Source organism: Simochromis diagramma, unplaced genomic scaffold (assembly GCF_900408965.1).
Source record: "Simochromis diagramma unplaced genomic scaffold, fSimDia1.1 OVJJ01000753.1, whole genome shotgun sequence".
In the NCBI taxonomy this organism is placed as follows: Eukaryota; Metazoa; Chordata; class Actinopteri; order Cichliformes; family Cichlidae; genus Simochromis; species Simochromis diagramma.
In genome coordinates, this window is record NW_024387523.1 from 3,354,709 (window position 1) to 3,379,624 (window position 24,916).

Sequence of the window (24,916 nt, forward strand, 5' to 3'; positions counted from 1 at the left end):
AAGATTTTACATCAGATTTATTTTTAATTTGAGTCTAAATGCAAAATGAAACTACTAGATAAGCCTAATGATTTACATTCAGTTGAAAATCTTCAAGAAACCCTGACCTTAGTGTGACTCTGTGATTAAGGGAGATTGGGAAGGAAATGCATAGCAGGTCAAAGCCAAAGCACAAGGCCAGTGCAGAAAGCTGACAAAGAGGCATCGCAAAACACTCCTGAGGGTTAGAAGAAGGTCAGTTCTGCTAAAAAACAAAGGCGGCGAGACCAGAGAAGCTCGACTTTTGTTTCAGCTTTCAAGCAACAAACAACTCTGTTCCTGTGTTCAGTGTCGGCCTTGGGTCGGTTAGCGTGCCCACTGTGATTAAGGGAAGTAGCTGCTGTAGCCGATTTTGGACGTGGATGTTTAACCACAGTCAGTGCTGAGGTCAGAGAAGTGGTTGATCATTAACAGGAAACTGATGGCAGTTTGTTGCAAATTACTGCAGCAGTGAAAAGAGAAAAAAAACAAAAAAAACAACACAAGACAAATCAAATCCAGAATTTGGCTTGTAAAGATAATTTTGCATCTGCTTAAAGAGTAATAAAGTCCCCATCCTCACACATTACACATTAATCAGCCAACAGGTTAAAGTAATAAGATGCAGAAGCTTTATTTATATCTGTGTCAGCACACCGAGGGATGGGAAACACCGTCTCCCTTTCCCTGCATCAGCTTCACAGGGTAAACATTTTCCACCTTGTTAAATGTACCCGCATTCACTGCGGTTGTTTACCATTAATCACACAGTGTGATGCCCGCTAAAGCTAAAACCAGACCTGTAGGGCTTCGGTGTAAGGATCTTTTTTTTTGTATAAGACGAGGAATGCAGAGTCAGTTCAATAAACACTGAAGCTGCTAACAAGTCTGGGCATTTTCAGGGGCAGACTTGTCCAGGAACGGGAGTGAAAACCCAAGAAACCACACAGACGGATAATAAACACCACATGGAAGGTAGCATCTGGAAGATGGTCTTACAGGTACCAGGTGTGCTTCTTTATTTGGGACTACACAGCATTTTTAATCCCCTCTCCCTCATATTGAGACACGTTTTGATTGGCTCTAGTTTTCAAACGCCAACACTGTAAGATGAGCACACTTCTAAAGTCTGCCTTTTATTAAATGGTTGCAAAAGAAAGGGTCTCCTGCAGGTCAACACCTCACCGTCTAGTTCTACATGTGCTTCCCCTGAGACGGGAAATTAGAAGACACCACAAACCACCACACAGACGTTTGTGGACTACGCTGAAAAATACCACAAACAAAAAGGATGTACAGCTACAAATACAGACTGGGAAACTTTTGGTGACTGGGTGAAACTGATGGAAAGTTACTCTCAGAAGGTTTTTCCTGTTTCTGTCATTTATTTGAATGTGACAGAAACTTGTGCCCAACAAAGACGATTATGAGGGCATCCCCACGGAAACACAAATGATCATCAGACAAAACAGCAGCTTTTGTCTAAGAAGACTATCGCAGAATGAAAACGTCAGCTTCCTTTTACGGTTAGGTACCCCACATTTTGGCCCCTTCTTGATTTCTTTTTTTTTTTCTTTTTTCTTTGCAAATTTCTCCCACTCAACTGTTTCCAAGGTTGAAAAAAATGATATTAGACAAAAATAAACCTCATAATCTCAATGTGATTTAAATCTGACTACATCTGAAACATGTAAGAGTGACAAATACCCCAAGAAATCGGGAAAAGAGCAAATCCTTCCTATACTGCACTTCATAAATATTTATAACCACTTGAACTGAAACCAGCAATGGAATGCAAAACAAATGAAACATGAGAATTTCAGTAAAAAATTAAAATTGAAAATATTTCATAGTATGCACACACAGTGCAAATTAAATACAAAGAGTATTATTTTTATTGAGCCATGTGTCGCTGAACTCATCTTCAGGGTTTCCACCAGTGAACTGAAAGCGCATCAGCCCACTGAGCCTAAAATCAACCCGGGCAAGACCTTCAGCATTGTGACGTGACTAAGAACATTTATAACTCCAAATGCAATGTAAGAAAATCTGAGGGGTTTCTGTTAGTAACTGTGAATTTAAGATATTTTCAGACTTTTTAAAAATTGCCCATAAATACTCTAAAGACAGACAGTGAACGCAGCTCAGTGCACACTGTCAGAAAGATTTAAAAAAAAATAAATAAATAAATAATAATTCTCAATCAGCAAGTTGAATTCAAGGCCACACTTTCCACTGCAACTAGGTCAAACATCCTATTTTAGACGCACAACACAGCTGACATTCACAGCTGTCGCTCAGGTGAAGGTGTTTATTTTACCACCATTTAAAACCGTACTTTCACATGTAGACGGTCACCCTAGTTCCCAGTATAGAGCACAGGATATCTCACCCACCTCCTTGAACTTTAAATATCAAGTTTAGGTACACTGTGCTGACAACAAACGCCAAAGCAAACGAACATTTTTGTATTATGTTTTTTGTTATTTCTCTACACTTTTGTTTTTTTGTGCTGCACTTTCATATAGCACGTCTTTTAGAGAAAGGGATAGATCACATTTTAGTCAGAGACCTAACTTTGCAATTGAACTGCTAAAATTCACAAACTATTTCTGTCTATTCACATTTCCTGGTCCCCACTCTGTACACAGTGTGAAACAACATTATAAAGGGTTTGAAGGCAACTGTATTGTATAAATTTATAAAACAAAACCTCTATCACATTTAATTAATTAGTATTTTAAATGTCATTGATCATTTTATGACCTGAATCTAACTGATCAAGTTGTTTGTGCTGTTTTTTTTTTAAAGCAACAAACTTAAAAGTTATAACTTTTAAAAATAAAAAGGCAGTTGTCTTGAAACATACGATGGAATGTCGAATGCAATAACTTAATGACCAACTAAGAATTTTATTGTGCTTCTAAATCTGAATATTATTAAAGTGAAGCCTCATAGGTGCACAATTAAACTAAAGTGTCCAGATTTAACTGAAGGTCTGAGGTTGGAGTCGTAGCTCTGCTCGTTTAAGCCTCGCTGCCCCCGCCTGTTTACATGAGTGCAAAAATATCATGAAGATGGTGCAGGATTTTCCTCATCGCTGTGACACTGTTGAGGTTGTCGACCTCCCTCCTTGCTAATGTAGAGGATCAAAAGGACATTTGTGGCTGTGATTCTTCACCAGGTCTGGAAAAGGAAAAAAACAAAAAACAAAACAGACCACCAAGGGTGAAGCGGCCGACGCCTCAACGTAGTGCGAGACGAGCTGCATCTTACAGTTACGACATTTTTGTTGTTTTTATTTGTTTTTGTTTTTATCTGAAGCACCAGAAATCTTACACTGGATGCTACCAAGCTTGTCCTATTCAATCCTATAAGCTCTGATAGGCCAGTCAGTGTAGGTTGATGTTAAACATTTTAGTATTACATGCTTTATTATAGATGTGTGAACTCTTTTGGCTCAAATGATATTCTGAATTTTAATATTTCTCCTCACCAGCCATCGCTCCACTGTAAACACAAGCTTAAAGATGATACATGCTCATTTCTCGTTTGGACTAGCTTTGCATGACTCAAACTTCAAAGTAATCCTTATTTTTCTTACATCAGGCCTTGCTGGAGCCTCTGAGGTAATATTTGTCTGAAACAAGCTGCTTTATCTGCTCTCTCTTTAGATCTGTCTCCTGATTAGCTGCCCCACAGAAAAAAAGAAAGCCTAAACATGGGGCTTCTGTGCTCACACCCAGAGCTGCCCAAGGTGACCATACTGGGGACATCTGCTTTCACCTACATCACACGGAGTCAAGAGAGAAGAAAACTTGAGTCTTTAGCGTCGTTTAAAGCCTGAGCTAATGACTAACAGTGATTACTTATACACGACTTGATTAGCTGAATGTTTAATATGAGTATTCCCACTGTGACAGCTGATATGTAACAGAAAGTATCACAGTTTGAAAACATCTATTTAAGCTGCGAACCACAGACCAATTTGAATGTGAAAATTGTGCACATGATACAAAAAAGTGAGTAAAGCTCCCAGCAGAAGTGCACGGGCATTACTTCCATTTAGTTTGTTAGCTTTAGGGCATGAATCCAGTATGCAAGTCACTTTTAATCGCTGAGGATAAATTCACAGTGGATAAATTGAGGTTGATGCACTTGTACTGTTTACGTTAACAAAACTAAGCACACCAACTGTTATTTGTATTGCTGCTTGCATTTCTGTGTGTGTGTGTGTTCCTCTGAAGGGGAAACCACTGCAGCAGAGCTAAGAGAGCAGCTGTTTGACAAAAGTAAACAAAGACTCAGAGGAGGGAGGACAGGAGTTCCTAACTTCCTGCACTGTTACCCACAACCTGCGTCACGAGATCATTCCTGACTGTGCACACAAACACATGATCTATATACTGAAGGGAGCCTGATGCAACCCTGGCAGTAAAGAAAATTAAAAAGTTAATATTTAGTTTGGAAGTTCAGCTTCTTTAATCAATCTTAAAGCCTTCCCATGAGGGTAAATGATTCACTGCTCACCTGGGACCAGGGTTTTCCTTCTTTGTGTCTCACAGGAGGAAAAATGCTCTGTGTGCGATGGTTTGTTATGACTGAGACAAAAATACAGCCAGCGAACGCTCTCCCAGAGCAGCCCACAGATTCAACAGAAACAAAACAAACTCACAGTTCCTTCCTCTCGGCCGTTTGTTTGGATCTGCGTGTTTCTTATTCAGTCCCACAGTTAAACACCAAGAGACCAGTTTATCAGTCACTCCAGGTCCTCCAAGTGCTTCTGGAAGTATTTATTCATCTTAAACTGAACACCCTCTCCTTATAGTGTTGAAAGATTTTTCTCTTTCTTTCTTTTATAGAAATTAAGCATCAGTGATCCTGCTTTGAACATCAGTTAGTTGTTATTCTTTATCCAGTTTAATGCTGAAAGTCCAGTCTGACACCAGAGTTGAACTCCTGGCAACAGCAACAACAAAAAAAAAAATCCTAGTAACAATGAGCCAATAGAAATCATGATTAACTGACATTTTATGTCATTTAAAGTTTAAAATAGATTGTGGTAGCCAGAGACTGCATATAAAAGTAGGATGTAGCCACTGTGGCATCACTCATTGGTGTCTGGACCGAAAGTTAGCATGCTGGGGTTTTTTTGAGCGGTCATGTGGTCATGTCACACAAGAGGGTAGACCACTAAGTTAGATGGTTGTTGCTTCCTGCTCGGAAAAATTAAGCCAATGTGAAAATCCCTTAAACCTGCATTCTGTCTGAAAGGCACCAGCAATAGCTGTGGTTGCAAAAAGACTTCAGGTCCTATAAAAGGCCTCTGAAAAAAATAAAATGTCTCTTTCTTGAACTCTGGAACCACTTTGCTGCTGAGTTTGCAGGCTTAGTCACCGATTTGGGGTCATACTGAATAACCCATTTTATTCAGTATTCAGTTTTATGTTTTTTAAGGAGCATTAGCCGTTAAATTTTCCACTCGCTCATTGGCTGACGACTTGTCAGTCACAAGTTGTCAGCCAAAAAGCAAGCAGTTTCCAACCCAGACCCACCCCTCATTTTCACGTCCCGTTTCTTACAATTAAGATGGCCACAGCAGAAACCTTCAACTCAAAGGGGTCATAACAGAAATTCAGAAACCAGCGGATGACATCATGGTAGTTGCACCCATACTGTCTCTGAGTTATTGCTCGCTAGCTTGAACATCTATGCATGGGCACGGCACAGACATAGATACCTGCTGATTCACGCCAAGTAACAAACCAATAAAATATTTAACTTTCAATCGCCAAACGCTAAAGCACGGACTTCTTGGATGTCTGTACCACACAGCAAGCCGTATTATTAGTCAGATATTTTCACTGAAAGCACTACAAAAGGAACAAACACAGTCAAAAAGTCCAGCTCTGTGACTCCAATAAGCAGAGAGTTGAGGGCATGAAAAACTCTAAGAGGGCATTACGTGTTAATACCAGGTTGTTTTTTGTACGTTTGCTGTAAACAAATTTGACATTTTAAAACAGAAGTCAGTGGGAAAAAGCTCATTTTTGTAGCAAGCCTCAAGTGGCCACTAGAGGAACTGCGACTTTGAAGATTTGGACATTTGTGGGTTGAAAAGATGAGTTGACAGACAATTTAAAATGAAAAAACATCATCTTTTTTCGACTGGCGGGTAAGTCTCACTCACAGAAAAACATCACTGATACATGGCTATAACTACCTCCGCCAAGAAGGTTGTGTGTGTGGGTGGGTTGCTCGCTTGGCTGGATTACTCAAAAAGTTATGGATGGATTTAACCAGAGATTGAAGTTAATCACTTTTAAGTTGGGCCAGTCTACCAGGATCTTGATGTGGACTCATCTCCACTGTGAGAAAAGGCTATATTGGACATTTGCCATCATAACTTCAACAAATTGGCACAAACTAATCTGGATTCATGCACAGCTGGGGGCACATTTTCAGCCTTGGAGGAGGAATGCTGTTCTCAGGTGTGCTTGTTTCTTTTTCAAATAAATCCTCATGCTTTGGTCTTTTTAGATTTTAACCTTAAGATAACACATAAATGAATGCAACAGATATGATTAATGGTTTCCACTTTTAGAACACTTCTACCTCCGTGGTGCTTAAAGTAGTTTACATTTCTCAGTTATTCTCACACACAGAGCAGACCTGGGAGTCAGTTTGGGGTTTTGCACAAGGACGTTTTGACATGTGGAAGAGGCGGGGACAAAACCACCATTAAACTGAGGTTAGTCGCAAGCTCGTCGTACCACCTGAGCCTTAGCCTTAAAAAAAGCAAAAACAAAAAACACCTCCTCTCTGAAGTATATAAATTAATGAAGCTTAAAACTCATCTTCGCTTTTCTTTTTCCACTAAAAGCTTCACCACGGGGCTCACACTTCTGTAAAATATGGCTTAAAACAATAAAAACTAACTTTAAGAAAACAGAAATAATGTAACCAAGACTCTGAAAACATTCGTTCTTCGTTTCCTAACAGTATAATGTTTGTCAAGTCAGATTTTAGTTGACTGGAGGGAAATTTTTTTACTGTGCTTCTTTTTATATCCCAGGCAGATGCTGCCAAGCCTGTAAGGCAGAGAGGACCTGAGAAAAGAATTAAACAGCACCTCCTTGCTTGATGAATTACTGCAGTGTTAATATGCAAAGGAAATTCTGTGTTAAAGGCAGGCGTTGAGCATCATCATGTGACAGCTTCAGGGCAGTCTGAAGAGGCTTCTTTGAGTCTCCAGAAAAAGAAATTCTCCACAGCAGTGTTTAAGCATGTGATTGCACGCCATGCAATTAGCACTTCCTGTCTGATAAAGAAAACCCCTTGAGAGCAGAGCCCTGAGGAGAGGTGATGAACTGGGTCAAAAGGCACGAAGAGATGCCAACAAGTCATCGAGCGATGAGGAAGTGAAGTGGGTACTCCCCACAAGATGTTCAGAAATGTCACCAGAATGGAGGATGGAAATAAGTCAGCACTTAGCTGACACTGTACTGCATTTAAAAGATGAGAAACACAGAGAGACTTTTACTTTAAACTGAGTAAAGAGTTGCATTTAAACTGTAAGGTTTGATTTTACCACCACAACAGAACATCTGACCAAAAATAAAGAGCCAAATCGTAAATTTTGAACACACTTTTATGTAAAAATCCTCCCACAGTGCAGTTGTTTCTACACTTCCGTCCACATTAAAATGTCAAAACAGTTAATTCTCCTCCTACTGAACAACAATAAGCCGAGCAGCCACAGAAACCCACTGAACAACTAACATTTCCATTTAAGTAAAAACCTTTTAGCCTTTTCTAATGTACAGTTTATTAGAGCAGACTGCCATAAAACAATGTCTCGGGCTATAGTTTTCATTCAGAAATTACACATCGACTTCACCTAGGCAAGCTCAGACCAGCACCGTATGTGATTAATTTATGAGCTTGAAGGCCTCTCTGACCACAACCTACAGCAGGTGGAGAGGCTGGTTCAGAGCGCTGCTACGCCGAGCTAACCAAAGCTGCAGAGCAGAACAGGGACTCCTGTCTCCACCTGCAGCCCAAGACTGTGCAGTTGGGGCTCAGACTGAAATATTTGCAGAGGAAAACTTGTGTTTCTTACAACACATGCACAAAAACACCAACAACTATCGGCTATAAGGACAATCCAAATCTGTGGAAACTCCTCCTAGGTTACTAGCAAACAATGAAAAACTGCACCACTGCCAAATGTTATCTCTGTAATATCACAGCCAACACAACTTCACATTTCATACATTTGCTGTACAAAAAAAAAAAAAAAGCAAATTGAACTTTGGGAATCAACTAAAGTGGGCTGAATACATCAAACAAACCCACAAAGAGTCAAAATGATCAGAAAACCTAAAAGAAAATATAAAAAAATATGCCCACAAAGCTGGGCAGTAATGATAAAACCAACATCAGCATTTGTACTGGATAAATGCTGAAAAATGAAGAGCTGATAAAACACACAGACACAAATCAATTAAAAACATCAATATCAGCATCAGCTGTGAGCCAGCTTCTTTAAAAGCACCTGTATCGGCTCAGATTTCCACAATCAGTTCATCTTTCACACAAAAAACCACAAATCAACTTTAACAAGGCAAGAAAAAAAAGTTCAAACACAGAAAATGGCTTGAGGGAGACATCACCCAGACAAACAGAATAAATGTGCAGGCTACCCTCACACTGCTGCTCCGGTCTGATTTTCTCTCCTTTGTTTTTAAAAACATTCCTGAGCTGACACAATAATAGAGCATTACAGGCAAAACCAGCGTTCACGGTTTCATTTGTAAGCTGAATCAGATTAAAGAGGATAAACAGAGTCAACTTCAACTTACGAGCTTCTCCCATATAGAGCTGCGTGTGGATGAGGAGCTGGAGCCGGGAGCGGTTTCACTCTGACACAAATGGCTTTACTGAAACCAAAATTTCATGAAGTGAAAGGTCACTTTTACCTACACATGTCAGCATCTCCGCCACAAGACTCGTGGCAAAACACTCAGGTGAGCGATGGAAAGGTCACGTGTTCTGTATACAACTAATATAAGAAGCACATATGAAAGAGACCCTAATCAGAAGTGAAAAATATCAGATTCGGTGTGGTTTGTGGTGTTCAAATAGTCATGATAGAACAGATCTGAGTCATACGTGTGCAAAAAACATCAGGTTCAGGTCACTTTCTGCTTCAAGGACAACTTCAAGAAGCCAAAACACAACTATGAAGACAAGAATTTCATTCTTTGCACATTTTTACTCCTTAAAATAAAAAATAAAAACAATTCTGGCCGTTCAAGATCTTCTAAACACACCCCTGAAACAACGATCAGCTGCGCTCATCAAATTTCTGCTAATCATCCTCTGAAACTCTGAAATTCAAATTCCACAAACACTGCAGCAGCTGCAGCACCACCGTCTGCACCAACACCATTTAAACAGACTCGAGCATCGTTCGACCGCCATTTCTATCGTCCTCTGTCGGGCAAAGTAATGAACTGTTGTAAAGCTCAATTATTTATGTGGTTTGTCCAAAGAGGCTCCACGAGGAGCAAAAAAACAAAACACACACACACAGAGGAAGTGTTTATAAGATAAACAGAGGGACTCTGGCTGGCTGCTCGTGGACAAATCTGTGAGGATTGACTGCTGGGGAATGGCAGTGATGCACATTTTCACACCCAGCATGTAACGCTGCACATTTGTCGATCTGTGAACTGCAAACGTCTGTTGACACACAAATCTGTCAATTCTCGACATAACAAGGAATCCTTCAAGCCAATTGGTGCTCCGCGGGAGGATGCTTTGACTTAAGCATGCCTCCATCAGGCCTTTAATCTTCAACTTTGTTAAATGTATGTATTCAAGTAAATATCTGCACATTCACAAGCGCCAAAAACCGCCTGTAACACACCGTTGTGTGAGGTGGCAGGCCCTGGAGGACATGAGTGCCACTGAGGGAGATTAAAAGCAAAACACTGCTTGCTTTATGTTAATACTGCGCTTTGAAAGGCAAACAAAAGCCACAATTCTCTGTTTACATTAATGAACTCGGGACACAAAGATGTGAAAGCAAAAATGCATCACATCACAATTTAAAATAAAAAAAATGAAAATGGGGATACAAGTTTTACACGAAGCGTTTGGTGGCAGGGAGCACCAGGATGTCTCAGGTGAACCGATAACCGACCGGCGATAAAATAAACCTCTCTGTTTGTCTCACTGCAGTGACCAGAGGGAGGGCACTCCAATAAAGCAGCCACTACTGAAAAGTTGTGTATCATCTACCTTAAACTCGATCCATAATATGAAGTAAAGCAAGGAGAGAGGAAAGAAAAAGACCTGATCAGGGTAACCGGGATAGTCAGAAACACAATCATCATGTCACTGGAACATAAAGATAACCATACAATATTTTAAAATTCTATTATATTTATTATTAGATTAGTCCCTTTTCTTTTTTACTTTTAATGTGATTCACAAAAATGCACAAAATTAAAATTAAAGATGAATTTTACTGACGGCATTATTTATTATTTAATATTTGTTTTCGGTTTCACACGGGACACAATGCCCAGTCTCACGCGGGAGGAAGTTCTGCCTTTGAGCCTTTTATCCACCAAAGCCTCGTCTTCAGAAGAGCTCTAAAGGGTTTAACGTCCCCTCGCGTCCAATGCCAAGTTGCAATGTTGAGATCAAAGCAACGCGACAACCAAAAATAAAAACCAAAAACTCTGCAACCATCAGCTGCACTGATGGTTGCAGAGCAACATTACTAAGAAAATCAGGAGATCGGTGTAAAGGCAAACTGCTGACCTGTGCAGGCTGTGAGTGCAGGTATATGTACCACTTGTGCACTGGTAAACTACACAGGTTATTTTGTTTGTCTAGAAACACAGAGCACAACCAGCATCAGGGTTACTTTTCCGGTACACGAGCTGTCAGCAGGCCAACTTTGCAGAAAATCTCAAATTTTAGGCTGCAAATGAGCACAAAGACTGTAAATTAAACTCTCACAAGGCGACCGCATTAGCCCGAAAAACAGCAACAAAGCGCACTGACGTCTGTACGCAGCATGAAGACGATAACAGCAAATGGAGGAACCAAAACTACTTCACCATCTCATGAAAAAAAAAAATCCTGGAGGAGTTCAAGGAGAAACAGCACAACTTAACCCAAACACTGGAGAGCTATTCCAACACTACACTCAGTTCTCAGATAAGCATAAATAATGTTATCACAGCAACAACCAGCAAGGCTGTACTTCCTCTTATTCAGCTCATGCCTTGCTCCTCTCTTCATCTTCTTCTTCTTCTACGCCTGACATTTCAGGAAATAAAGATTTTCAATCGAATCACACATCTTGAAGGAAGAAATACAACCAGGTGGCGAGTCAACAGAGCACTTCCCCTTAAAAATTCCATCCAAACCAACGCGTCTTATAGCCGAAAGTATCTCAGGAAACCTCGAAGCAGGACGGTCGCTAACTCACCTTTTAAATTCTTGGGGTTGTTCTGCTTGGTGCGCGGCATCTTTCCGCCTCAGTTCACAGGTGCATCTTGAGGGGTGGGGGGGGGGAGTGGCTGTTAACCTTGAGGTGAGTCGACTCCTGAGCAGTCTTGGCACATCTAGAGGGGAATAAACAAACACACACATATACTGTGAATACATCAAGTCTGCAGAGGCCAAACATGAGCTCCACAGATCAATGAGGCACTGTGCAGCCTCTCCTGCTCCCACTTGGCAGCTGTCTGGGAGTCCAGGACAGAGCGGCTGATTGAGCGTGCTCCTCAAACAGGTGCCCGGGTCGGAGTTTTTCCCCCAATTCAGGGCCGCCTTGAAACTACGTGCAGCGCTGCGCGGTGAGGTTCGGCCTGCTCTCTGCCGTCAGAGGGGAGGAGGTGTGAAGACATTCTGTCGATATCAACATAACCCTGCAGCGGCTGCTATCTGCCGCTCTGATCTCGAGGCTGACACAGAAATGATAGAGTTACTGCTCATCACTTTAACGAACGTCAGCGTGGATCTCAAATCATGCAAACTATACTACAACCCCCCCCCCTCTGAGCGTCAGGCAAAGAAGTGTCAGAGATCTTTCTGTCAAAGTTCAGTCTTGCAGGTCTGCATCCTCCATCGATTGTTTTCGCACTGATATCAATCGATGACCTTTCCCTAAATGGAAGATTAGAAGCTTATTATGCCTGCAATGCAAATTCCAGCTGACAGAAAAAGGTTGGTGTTCAAGTTAAATGTTACCCAGATGTCAAACCCACAGAGCTACCTGACATGCACAAGCAACCGCAGAGCAAACGCTCCCCCTCTGCGCAGACAGGAAATCACTAAAAATCATGAATAAAACCTCTCATTTAATGGCACCATTAGCCTTCCTTTGCCCTTGCATCATCTCCACCCCAAAACACCCCCCTTACCCCTGCAGGAGACGTGCACGTTGCAGTGAGCAGCAGTGCTTCAGGAATCAAGTCTTTTGTTTCTTCCCCCCTCCTCTCTTCCTCACCAATGTTACATAACACTTACTACAACTGGATGATGATGATGATGATGGTGATATTTTGTCTCCATACAGTTGGTACATGTGGCGCTAGAGCAATGACATCATCTCACGGTACTCACACTCGCTGCAGCAGGTCGCACAAAAACACATGCAAGCTCGGCTTCAGTAGACGCATGAAGAGGGGCTCCTCGCCGGGTGGTGTTTGAGCGCAGGGGTCGACGGCGCGGACGAGCTAGGGGAGCAGGAGGAGAGAGACGTTTCGTCTGTCTGTCAGTCCGTCTGCCAGCCAGCCTGACTGCTTGCCTGTGTGTTTGTGCGCGCACAGATATGCGAGGAAACACCCCGACACTAACACGAGAGAGAGAGAGAACGAGAGCGAGGGAGAACAACATACAATGCTGCGTCCCGTTCAGGTGACCAAAGAGTGATGATTTCACACCTGAGGGGCGAAATGCAAAAGCAGCCCCCACTGGCTCTGAGTGCGTTAATCACAAGACTGAGAAATATTAAGCATTAGATGCAGAGCGGGCTGCAGGAGCATGTGTGCTCCGGGTTCATGCAGTGCAGTCATTAGAAGCAGAGCTAAAAAGAAAAAAGGGCATTACTGGCATTTAACTGTGTGCAATGAAGTCAGCAAAAACAATGCGTGGGAATAGCGTATTTTGTGCCTGTTGCAACACGTGAACGCCCTGTGAGGGAGGGCGGAGCCAGGGAAAACCCCTCGCTTGTCGCTGCAACAGCGCTCGAATGGGACGCTTCCCTTTATCCAACAAAATGCAGTCAGATTCCAGTTCAGCCACACACACAAATACACACGTTTGTCACGGCAACAGCGGACACACAAACACACTGAGGAGCAGCAGGTGTAGCTGCTTGGCTTACCTCCAAGTGCAACAGCGGGCACTGCGCAGAGAGGCGACCCCGGCAAGCGCAAGTTTTTTTTTCTTTTTTTCTGTGCTGCAGGGTCCAAAAACAACACTGCGCAAAAAACAAATAATAAAATAAATGCACAAACAGACTCACACCTCTCCTCTCTCAGTAACAGACCCCCCTTCCTCCTCCTCCTCCTCCCCCTCCTTCTCCCCCCACTCAAAGTTAGCGACGGGCTAAAACCGGGCAACACACACACACAGCTATAAAAGCATGTCGGACTGTCTCCGGCTGCAGCAGCCGAGCTCGACCTTTAGCAGCCGCAAACGCGCGCGGGGGAGCAAAGAGAGCGCGCGGGACGCGGTGATACTCACAGGTGCGGGTTTGGCTCGTGTCAGGGCCGCAGCACACCTTTTAGAGTAAGAAGGGGATCCGCTGTTTTTTCTCCCTTCACCTTCTCTCTCACTTTCTATTGCAGGAAACAGACAGGCCTACTGACGTCAGCGGGGGTCCCGTCTCCGCCTCCCAGCCACGAGGGGTGTCCTCCCAGGCCAGCGGGGGGCTCCCGACGGCCGCCACGTTAGCGCAGGCCCCGACGCCTCCTCGTCGATGCCCCTTCAGTGAGCCGCACCTCCTCCTCTTCCTCCCTGTGCTCGCTCCCTCCACGTCTGCAGGTGAGGCGCCGCATTCCGCGTCGCTTGTTGCAACCCCCCCTGCCGGACCCCCACTCAGCCTCTCCTCTGCACATAGCTCAGGACTGACGGTTTTCCCGGAGGTTCCTTGTTGTCAGGTCACGTTGTGCCCCTCCGCCACTACCGGCCGGGCTTCCCCGTGCACGGATCCAGCTGCACGGACGTGAACGTGGGGGTGGGAGGACTTCGTGCACCAGGACCGCTGTCCGTGGCGGTAAACAAAGGAGAGGGATAAACCGTGGTCTGCACGGGTGCCGAACAGCCTCTGAAATGCATACAGTTCAAAATGACTCACCGAGAAGGCCTATTTTATGGGATTTCTTCCTCCACTAACATATAAAGCCACAAACACCAGTGAAAGTGTGGATATTCAGGTGCCTTTGGGTTCCCAGTTACAAACCAAGTGATTTTGTTACCTCATATGGGTTTAATTCCCAGACTGGGAATCTCCATCTGAAACCTAAATCAGATTTGAAACTGTGGGAGATCGGGTTTCAGCCTGTTATGTAATTTAAACCATAAAAAAATAGATTAAATATTTTCCACAAGCCTCAAAAAGATAGAAAATCTGGAAAAATCTTTTCCTACGTATAATTAAAATATATAGTGACTCGTTTTCTGCAAGCTTTATTTGTTATTGCATGCTCTGTACAATTTTTTATCAGTTACAGATACTTAAATTTTTAAATTTAAAAAAATATATTTTTAAAAAATATTTTTTAGTATTTTTCTTATTTGTTTTGCAGATGGGTCTCAATTATTTGTGTCGATAATGTAAAAGATCTAAAAAATATTATATATTTACATATTTATGTATCTGTATTTTGTATTCAGTGTTAGTTTTTGTGCTTGATCTCCTGACGAATACAAATATTAAAGAAAATAGTCCTATACTAATACTCCAGGGCAGAAATCTATTTTTAGGACTGATTTTGATTTCATATTGTTATTATAAAACTATTAAAGGGTTTCATTAAAGGCCCCTTTTCTGCAGCACAAATACAATGACATTGCTGTACAAAAATTAAAACAACATTGTGTAAAAACAGGAAGCGTGCTGCTGCTGCACTTGAGTGAGTAAAATGTTAAATGTGATTTGAATCAGTGGTTTCAGGTGTGTCCTTCCTTCAGTTAGTGTTCATATGTCTGTTTGAAATATGAACATGTCTCTCCAGATATGTACTCTAAGTCTGTAGTTGTAGCATCGAAGGGGCCAGTAAGAGTTTTACTGGCCCTTGTTATATGTGACTTATGATTTCCTCCACAGTAACCTAAAAAAGCACCACAGTTCTCCTGAGCTGACAGGGAAAAGTTTGATAAACAATTCATCTCTGCTGGGAGGTTTTCATCTGTTCAATATTCAGGGTTTAATTGATTGTTTGCTGTTTTTATGTGATTGCTTGTGGGTTTTCAAGCATAACAAACCAATTAATGCGGTAATGTCTACGTATCACAATTTGTGACACCGCTTTTCTTTTTTGGATTGATGCGTTCCCTCTAGAAAGTCTCGATAACATGCGTACTACAGACACGATATATATTCAGTTCAGACACTAAAGTTTCAGATTATAGTTCATAAAGCAATTCTTTTGGATTAATTACCCAACATTATCCACTCAAAACTGTATTTAGAAATTTGAGCTAGCCGGCAGTTCGTCAGCAGGAAAGCTAACAGGTGGGCTAGCATTAGCTAACATTAGCTTAAAGAAAAACAAGGTTGGATTTGATCCTGAAAACTAAACGCTCCCTCCATTAAACCCTCGCTGATGTAGAATGTAGTTCTCTCTAATAAGAAGCTTGGAAAGCACTGGACTTCTTTACATTTCGTGAAGGCGTTTCACCACTAATTGAGTAGATAATATTTAGGCTGGATGGCTTAGCTATATCAAAGTCGGAAATTCCTTTGTTACAGGAGTTAAAAATTCAATTCAACAAAGCAAATGTACTTTATTAGCAAGGGGTCACCATAGCTGATGGATTCACATATCTGATTTTACACAGGAAGCCCCTCCTGACACAGTCCTCCCATTTGTCCAGGCTTTAAGACAAGCATTAGGAGTAAACCAGGAGAGTTTATATCTCTCAGTCTTAAACTGGGAATTTTTGCAAGTTAGCCGAATATGTTAACCATTACACCATATAGCTTAAATAATGCATACATGTGTTTTTTTAAACAGATTTTCTGCCTTTTTTGTTTAATTGCTAATTACATTAAACACTCAAAAATGATATTGAGCACTGTAAAGAACATGCCAAAGCAACACTGTATAGAAGTGTTGGTCAATCAGAAGCCCACAAATAATACTGACACACACTACAACAAAATAATAATAAATCAAAAAAGGTGCACACAAAATCAAGTTTCTAACAATCTTCACCCTCGAAGGAGTTTTAAGAAGAATAATTTTTGGTCACCAAATAATATTTACCAAATTATTGATGTATATGTGAACAGGGCTTAAGCAGTATATGTACAGTACTGTATTTTCACCAGGAAAATGAGAACTAGGTTTAGCTATTTAATTTAATGTACAAACATCAATGGAAATGCACTATAAAAGGCAAAAACAGAGTTTGTATAATCCTAATGAGCTTGAAAGTCCATATTTGGTATGACCTCCTTCACTCTCCAACACAGCCTGAACCTCTTAGTTAAGCTTCCTTGTCATTTCTTTAAGTAGTCTTCAGGAAAAGTGCTCCAGGCTTCTTGAAGCTAATTCAAAGCTCTTCTCTGAATCTTGTCTGCCTTTTGTTCTGTTTTCTGTCAAAATGACTCCACAGTGCTTCAGTACTGGTGAGATGCGGGCTGGCCAATCCACGACTGATAGTGTTTCGTTGTATGTTTTTCTATCCAGGTATGCTTTTACTCTACTGGCACTGTGTTTGGGCTCACTGTCGTGCTGTAAAATGAAGCTACTGCCTAATATAACACAAAGAAATCAGACTTTTGCACGGTACTGGAAGCGTACATTTAAATTTAAAAAACTATAACAAATTAAAATATTTCAAAACTTTTCCACACCTGCCTGACAGAAAATTTCCAGCATTTTGTTGCATATTTTTAAACATCTCAGCTTCCTCAGGAGATAGCGCCTGCTCACCCACCTGTTGTATAAAGGCTGTTTGTATCTTCCAGTTCTGCCAGCCTGTTGTCAATGTGCACACCCCATCACCACATCAACATCCTGTGTTTTTGGCCACCCATTTCCTTCTAAAGCTGAACTTTTGTTTAACCCTAGCATGCTAAACTTATCACGGGGGAAGAACTACCCAAATACATATTGTTTTTTATTTTGTCGTCCTCAACATGAGCTCGTTGGACCTCACTTGGAATTGTTCACTAGGCGTCACATTCCTTGCATAAAATTCAACCCATGTCCGTCGCATAGAAATCAGTCCACCAGCTAATGAAGGCAACCAAGAGATTTAAGGAATATCTCTCTTTTTTAAAACAAATTCATATACATTGGCAATAAACTGCATTATTAAAAAGAAGATGAAAAAAATATTCTTACCATAAATATTTTTTGTTGATTTTTGAGTTAAATTCCTCACTAAATGCAGTTAATGAACAATAACAGCTAATGTGACCTAATGAGACCGAACATGACAGGAACGGTAAGTTAAACTACTGTCTTTGTGTTTGTTTAACAGAAATAATACAAAACGTACAAATCTCTCTCTACAGTATCAAATGTGCTATGTCTTACATGACCTTTGTGATTCCACACTCTCTTTTACACACAGCTTTTAACTCACATTTTCCACTGCAGCTTCATCTTTGCGAGCCATTTAGGTGACGAGAAACCTGCAAGCATGGAGGGAAATTTTACTTCTTGCTCAGTTTCCTTTAATAAGCATGAAACAATAATGCTACATGTTCTCACAGCCCACTCAGGCACACACAGAGGTCTGTGGAGCAACACAAACCGTTAAAACGACTCTAATGATATATTTTATTATTATTTATTTAGGCTGTCGGTGTTTTAACGTGATCCGCAGCAGAACGCTCTGCAGCAGTTGCCTGGGTGCACTGGTGTTGTTATTTTTATCCCATGTCTGTATTCCTGGCTCCACAGTCACGGTGAGTGTGAGTTGGTCCAGCCCAGCAATGATACATCACTGAATGCAAAAGGTCATGCTATTTTTATTTTTTTTACCCCATGCACCAAAATAGCTCTCAGATAAATGCATAAATAAAATGAATAATTTCGCCCGGTAACCAGTTGTTTGAAGTGCATTAGGAAAGCAAGTTTATGTCTAAGAAGCCTCCTGGTATAATTTCCATCCTATTGCAACAGTGTATTAAAAAAAAAGAAGATGACAATGAGATAAAATGCATCTTGAACTCATTGTTCAATATGTCAGTAGCTGCATATGCTGCAAAAAGTCTCTGAGAAACACACCACCACTCGAAGAAACTTTGCTGCAGTGAGGCAAATCTACCCATTAATAAGTTATTTTGTGACAGCCGCCCACCACCATATCACAGGCTTCCTGCAGTCTGCAGAGTAGGACTCCTGGCTCAGTTCAGCTTTATGACTCACCTGTTTCAACTGTAACAACTTAAAATGGCACATTTGAATAGTGGAACTTTTTTTTCTGCAAGGAGAGGAACAAATTGTTGTCTTTTCACAGTCAGATCTGAAAATTGCTGCAGTGATTCTGTGCGGTTCATCTTCTGTGAATGAACGAGGGCTGTCGTGAAGGTGATTCGGTTCCTCTCTCTTGAATACAACAAGGCTTTTTGTCAATTAACAGCTAAAATGGCAGCGGCTGCTGTTGCAAAGGATTCTCATTCTTCTCTATGAGACTGCTGTCTGTACACTCTCATTAAAACTGAAATGTTTTGGGGTTTTCAGCTCAAGATGAATATAGCGAGGAGGGTATGGTGTGTGTGTGTTTACATAACCACATTTTTCCCGAGAAGATAGCTTGTTTGGTTTGAGCTAACCAAACGCCAAGAGTAGAACAACTGTTTATGAACTGAGCCCTCAGATGCCTCCGTGTTAGCCAAAGTCAATGCAAGCAGGGATCCAATAAAAAGAATAATAATTTTGTGGTTGTAGCTAGAGCCGATCCACGTGTGTCTCTAAAGATCAGCAGAAATGTGTTATTAGCCTGGAAGGTTGTTTAGATTTATAGTATTACAACGGGTGAAGGCAGAAATCGCTGTTGCAGACCTATCAAACAAATAATCCAGCAGTCACAATTCATTCAGGTTTTTAAGTATATTGAACTGTATGTAATCTGCTTGTAAAGACAGTTGATCGTGCCGACAGAGGTTTGCACTGGCTATAGTGAAAAACTGCTTCTTATTGCCTGTTTGTCTAAGTCCCCCCCCCGGGTTTCTTAGTCAGTTTTTCTGAGGGGGCACAGTTTCACAATTACAAGGTATTGTCACGAAAGCTTAAAATTCATCATGCAAATCTACTTGTAGCGTAGGTTCTATCTGATTAGGTGTGAATTGACTTGTTTGGTTCATTCGCTTTAAAAAGGCCCTACACTCATGAGGAAAAGGGTTTTTACAGGACTGTAAGCAAGCTTGTGAGCGCCGCTGACCCTGTTTTTGTTTGAAAACGCCAAGATTTGTGTTTGAGCTTTTCTAGACAGATAGAAGCTGAGGCATGTGCAAATGATGACATGGGCAGCTTTGTTTGTTTCCTATTCTTTTTGTTTAGCTGATAGATTCCAATTTATATACAATTGTTTAGCAGAGAATCATCTCTTAAACAAAAGTTAATCATGGGCATCCACAGGGTTCTGTGTTGGGACCGATTCTTTTTATGTTAAACATGCTTCCTTTAGGTGAAAACTGCATCAATTATCCATCTAACCCGATCGCACATGGGTTAGTTAAACTACAGAGATGTCCAAAAGACGTCTGGGGGCTGTGTGACATTATATTTGGCTCTAGTGTTGTCATTATAGTAGCATTTCAAACTTGATAGCATAACCCAAGAAAATACTCAATACCATGTGTGATGCCACACATTGTCTGCATTGTTCTAGTCTTCTATAAAATCTAGAATAACACAAACAATGACAGCAGTTTTCATATGTTGCCTTATATGGTGAACAAAATACAGGATTGTGTATATTATATGTGACAAATATGTTAAGATATTTTACGATTTTAAGAAAATAAACAGGTAATGCTGTGTAACTGTCATTGCAAGTCAAATAGGGTAATAATTGTGTTATCATGGTAAAATAACACCTATTATGGAAGCTTGTATACGCAGTTTAAAAAAGCAAAACGGGTTTAACTAAGTCTTATCTCAATATTTTAACTTCCTGACTAAGTAACTCCAAATTTGCACCTACTTATGAGTAATGGCCTTCTCCTGTGAATTGGACCCAGATTCTCAGTTTCTTGCTTTTCCTGTTTAAATAAATCAGGATGAGCTCATCGTGGTCTGATGTTGACTTCATTTCTATCACAGTGTTTTTTGTTTTTTTTTTGAGTTGCATTTGGTTTATGTTTACATTAGACAGAAAGATCTGATCTGGAAATTTCTGAATTTTGTGTTGCTTTTCGACGACACACAGTGTGTAATGGCTTTTAGTCTAATTCTTAAGATACACAACTTGGAATTTGGAAATAATTTTTAATTTTTAAATTGACATGTTTAAATACCAAACTGACATTTTGACTCTTGGGTTGCCAAAAATGTTTAATTAGCAGAAACATGCTTTCCTAATTTAATAATGGTACAAAAAGGCAGGGCTGTTACCGGCTGTTTTACTCCTACATCACTAGCTGCCACCTTACTGACAACTTAACAGATGGCTAATGTGGTTATTGGATATCTGCTAACAGTTAAATGGCTAACAGTAACATGTGTGCCAGCCAGCCTCACCTTAATGAAAACAAATACTTCAGTGATGCTGAAAGAGGAACTTTACAAAATTTCTCATAAAGTGTTGTTTAGTGTTGTGAATGTTACTTTCAGCTGCTAGAGAGTAGTGTGGCCAGGGAAGTTGTGCTTCTGCTGGAGGAAGTATAGCCAGCAGTGTTGGTATCGATAATGCTGTAAATGAGTGTCTGATAGACACTAATCAATACTAAAAGTTACTGAGTATTGATTTTTTTAACAACCCTATTTGGCTGTAGAAATCTTTGAATCATGGTGTAAACAAGAAACTCACTCTGAATGTCAGTTCCTTGCCCTTCTGTACTACCGGCTAGATAGTCCTTCCTTATCCAAATCGAAGGTCAGAAGGAAACAGAGTTTGAAAACTTGACCCTACATACCTTAAAGATAATGCAAATCAACTCAGGAAGGATCTAAGACTCAAGCAGGCTCCCTTTCTGTCTCATTTCCATCTCTCTGAATGTAATTATTGAATACAGTTTTTTTAAATTAATTAATTTATTTATTTATTTTTGCCCGTATTCGCTGTGGGGTTTCATTTGGCAGGATTTTATGCTGCCAAATTGTTAGGGAAAATGTTCTAAAACACTTCTTCAGTAAAGACTCAGAGAAGAGAAACACACAGAACTTCTTGCTAGCAAGGGCAGCCTCCAGACTGAGACTCGCGCTGAGCTTTGCCCTGGTCTTTATTTATACTTCAGTGGTGTGTGTGTGTGTGTGTGTGTGTGTGTGTGTGTGTGTGTGTGTGTGTGTGTGTGTGCGCTGCTGATCAAAGGGTCATAAAAGCACAAAAGGTACATCCTTGGTCAGGAAAGGGTAGTCTCCCCCTCACCCTAAATAACATGGTGAGGAAGTCCAGCAGTTCATCTATATGTAAAGAAGCACTTAAACTAAAACAGACATAGCTACATTAATCCTGCCATAAAACAATAAAACAAGGTACGACCTCTCCCATGCTCCCAGGATGTGGGGGTGAACCAAGCCTGCTAAAAATCACACATCCTGTCACTACCAAATAACTACAAACAGCATCCTACCATAAGCAAACTTATATCACTAAAAGATTATACTGACTACTAAATACAATTTTCCATTGACATTCCCTCCTGTTGTCAGAAAAAACTTTTAAAGTGAGATATCAGTTTGTAACATCTTGTCGTACATTTTCTGTCACATCGTCATTAATCACACAAAGTCTTCATGTTCCAACAGGCCAAAGTTATCATCATCATTTGTCACAGCTGTATATGCAGCAACAGTAGAAAATATTATGCGGATAATCATGAGTCTTAGGCATGGCAATATACACGTTACAAAAACACAAAATAAAAGTAAAAATATCCCAACTCCGATGAGTAGTCTTTTTAGCACCTGTAACCAGGAGCCAGTTTATAGCCAAGAGAACCAGTCACTTGTATCACTTACATAGTCCTGGTCTTGAGCCTGCTGGATCTGTCTCAAAACATTCAGGGCGTCAGTCATGTTTGATGAATGCACATCGTCTGGTATGGAAGTGCAGCGTGTGGTATTAAAAAGGACGCAAAGTCCCCCTTTCTCTGCCAATAACATGTCCAGAGCTACTTGATGTTGCATCGCTGTAATCCGTAATGCATCAATTTCCTGGTTCTGCTGTTCGTTGATCTTACATAAAGCGTTCAGGAAAAGGTCCAAACCAGTAATCCAGAGTTTCAATTCTCAGCATGTTTTTTCAGTTCCCATCCAGGGGAACAATGAATGGAGTACTTTCTGTCCAGTAGTCCATAATTTAAACTCCTTAGGCACGTCGCCTCCCCATATCGGGTCATGTGGTTGAAGTTTAGGAATCGCTAATCTTCTTTTCCGGCATAGTGTAGAAGTGGTGTTCACTGCAGTCATTCTGAAGGTGTGGTCTGACAGGAATATAGGAGCACATGTTCCTGTCCAGTCTGGGGGCAATATGAAATATGCCCGTTGTCCACATAGCCAGGCCTTTCCTTGCACCCAGTATGTGCCGTTAGAGGGTCCACTCATGTTCACAGGTGCGCCCTCTCCGTGGCCTGCAGTTTGGACACAGTTTGTGGTGTCTCCAAGGGGTCTGTTACCTTTCTCTTGCTGGTAACACATGGAGTGGTTTTTTCCGGGCACTTGGTCCAGGAACACTGGGAAATGGATAGAGATATTCCGATTTGTCACATTGAAGTCGATCCAAAAGAGTTGATCACATGTTCCATTACTAAGTCCAACAGCGTATGATATTTTATCGTCGATGATGATTCGGCTGTGTTGGAATCCAATGCCAGCAAAGCTGGCTGCACACTTTGCTCGAGTGTTGTTCATATATTCGCCATATAATGTGGGGTGTGTCGACGTGCTGGGCATATGAGAACAGACATAACAGTCTGTATTTGCCAATTCTGCCTTTGTTCTGTCGTGGATATAACGGTACCAGGCATTATTCATCCACGGATAAATGTGATCTTGCGTCATGTCCCTTAGGTGAGAGTTGTCGTGTGTCCATCTCTTCTGCCTGCCTCCTGGTTCAGCTGCTGTTGAGGTCAGCTGAAGTCCTGTAAGGGTGAGCATCGTAGTCAAGGTAACCAGGAGGGTCCACCTCCCCATGGTTGCACACTGATCCATCACACCTCACACTTGGTTGCCCTAAAGTTGATCAGAGGCTGGAGGTTGGAGTGCGAGCTTACCCTACGGGGGCTCAATCAGCACTCCCCCCTCACCACTGAAACAACCAAGTGTGAGATTTCCCTAATGTGCTGTCTTGGGGGTGTCGGGGTTTCCTGGGACCTCAACCTTTTTGCTCTTTGCTATTTTGCAGGTCAAGGTGATGTTCATAGGAAACTGCTGTCATCACCACCATAGCTTCTGGTTCCTGTGCTTTTCACAGAATCATAATGCCATCCTTAGATTCCCTCTGCGCTGTCGATGGAGCTTGGCACGCTCCCCTCATCCTTCAGGTGCCCATCTGTTGTCCACAATCTCCTCTGTTGGCCTCTGGAAATCCCCCTTGGCACAGCTCTCATTCCAACGCAGTTTCATGGTCCTTGCTGTGGCTCCAAAATCTGATCTCATGATGGGCCCCAACCAGCTCGACCTTTGACCTCAATCACTGCCTGGGCTATCAGTCATGCCTGGAATGGTTCTCGCTTCTCACTGGGCCTCTGAAGATTTCTCAGGAGATTACTGCTGCACCTGTATTTCCTTGCCAGGAGGAAAAACTTCTATTTGGAGAGCATGTCAACAATCATCAAACCACATTCTTTAGTTCAGTGAACTTCACTTATAGGCCATCAAAGCCTCATCTGAACATGGATGCACCACTTGCATAGGTTTAATACCCATTGAATGAACTGTTAATCACACAAATCGCTGCAAAAATTATATAAAACAAAATTTAATGTTAATTCCGAAATTCTATGTTAATTTATTGTTTCATATTAATCCTGGATCCCCTCCTTTTGACACATGGACACTCCCATGAGTCAACTCATCAAAAATCAGATTCCTGTCTTAAAGAAAAAGATTAGCTAGATCATATCCCAGGTAACATCAGGGCATCTCCTCCTCTGGAGCAGCACCACCCTGGACCTATAATCCTGCAATAAAAATGTTAGTGTGTTTTGCATAACACCTGGCTCTGCCAGGAGCCTGCATACACACCATCATGGCCTGGAAAGCAAAATCTGGAAGTGAAATCAAACTTCACACCTATAAACAATTATATCATAAAAGTAATAAGCATTCAGCACTAGCAAGACAAGTGTCATGTGCAGGTTTTCTCAAATCAGTAAACTACAATTATTACCATAATTTGCCTCAGACATGGATCATCCCATGTACTCAGTCAACAGTAATGTAATCAGTGACTTCTCGTAAGCAAAGTCACTCCACTCATATATTATTTATGGGCTCAAGAGTGGCCAGCAAATGAGCCC

At 41.3% G+C, this 24,916-nt stretch overlaps 1 protein-coding gene across 1 annotated transcript in view; it reads right to left on the reverse strand.

Annotated features, from left to right (window-relative positions):
* hivep1 (HIVEP zinc finger 1) overlaps positions 1-13,554 on the reverse strand; it is a 65,324-nt gene extending 51,770 nt beyond the window's left edge. The window contains 1 exon segment of the mRNA XM_040021327.1: positions 11,531-13,554. Within this exon segment, the coding sequence (XP_039877261.1) occupies positions 11,531-11,570 (40 nt within the window). The 5' untranslated portion in view covers positions 11,571-13,554.
* Between the last annotated feature and the right edge of the window lie 11,362 nt (positions 13,555-24,916).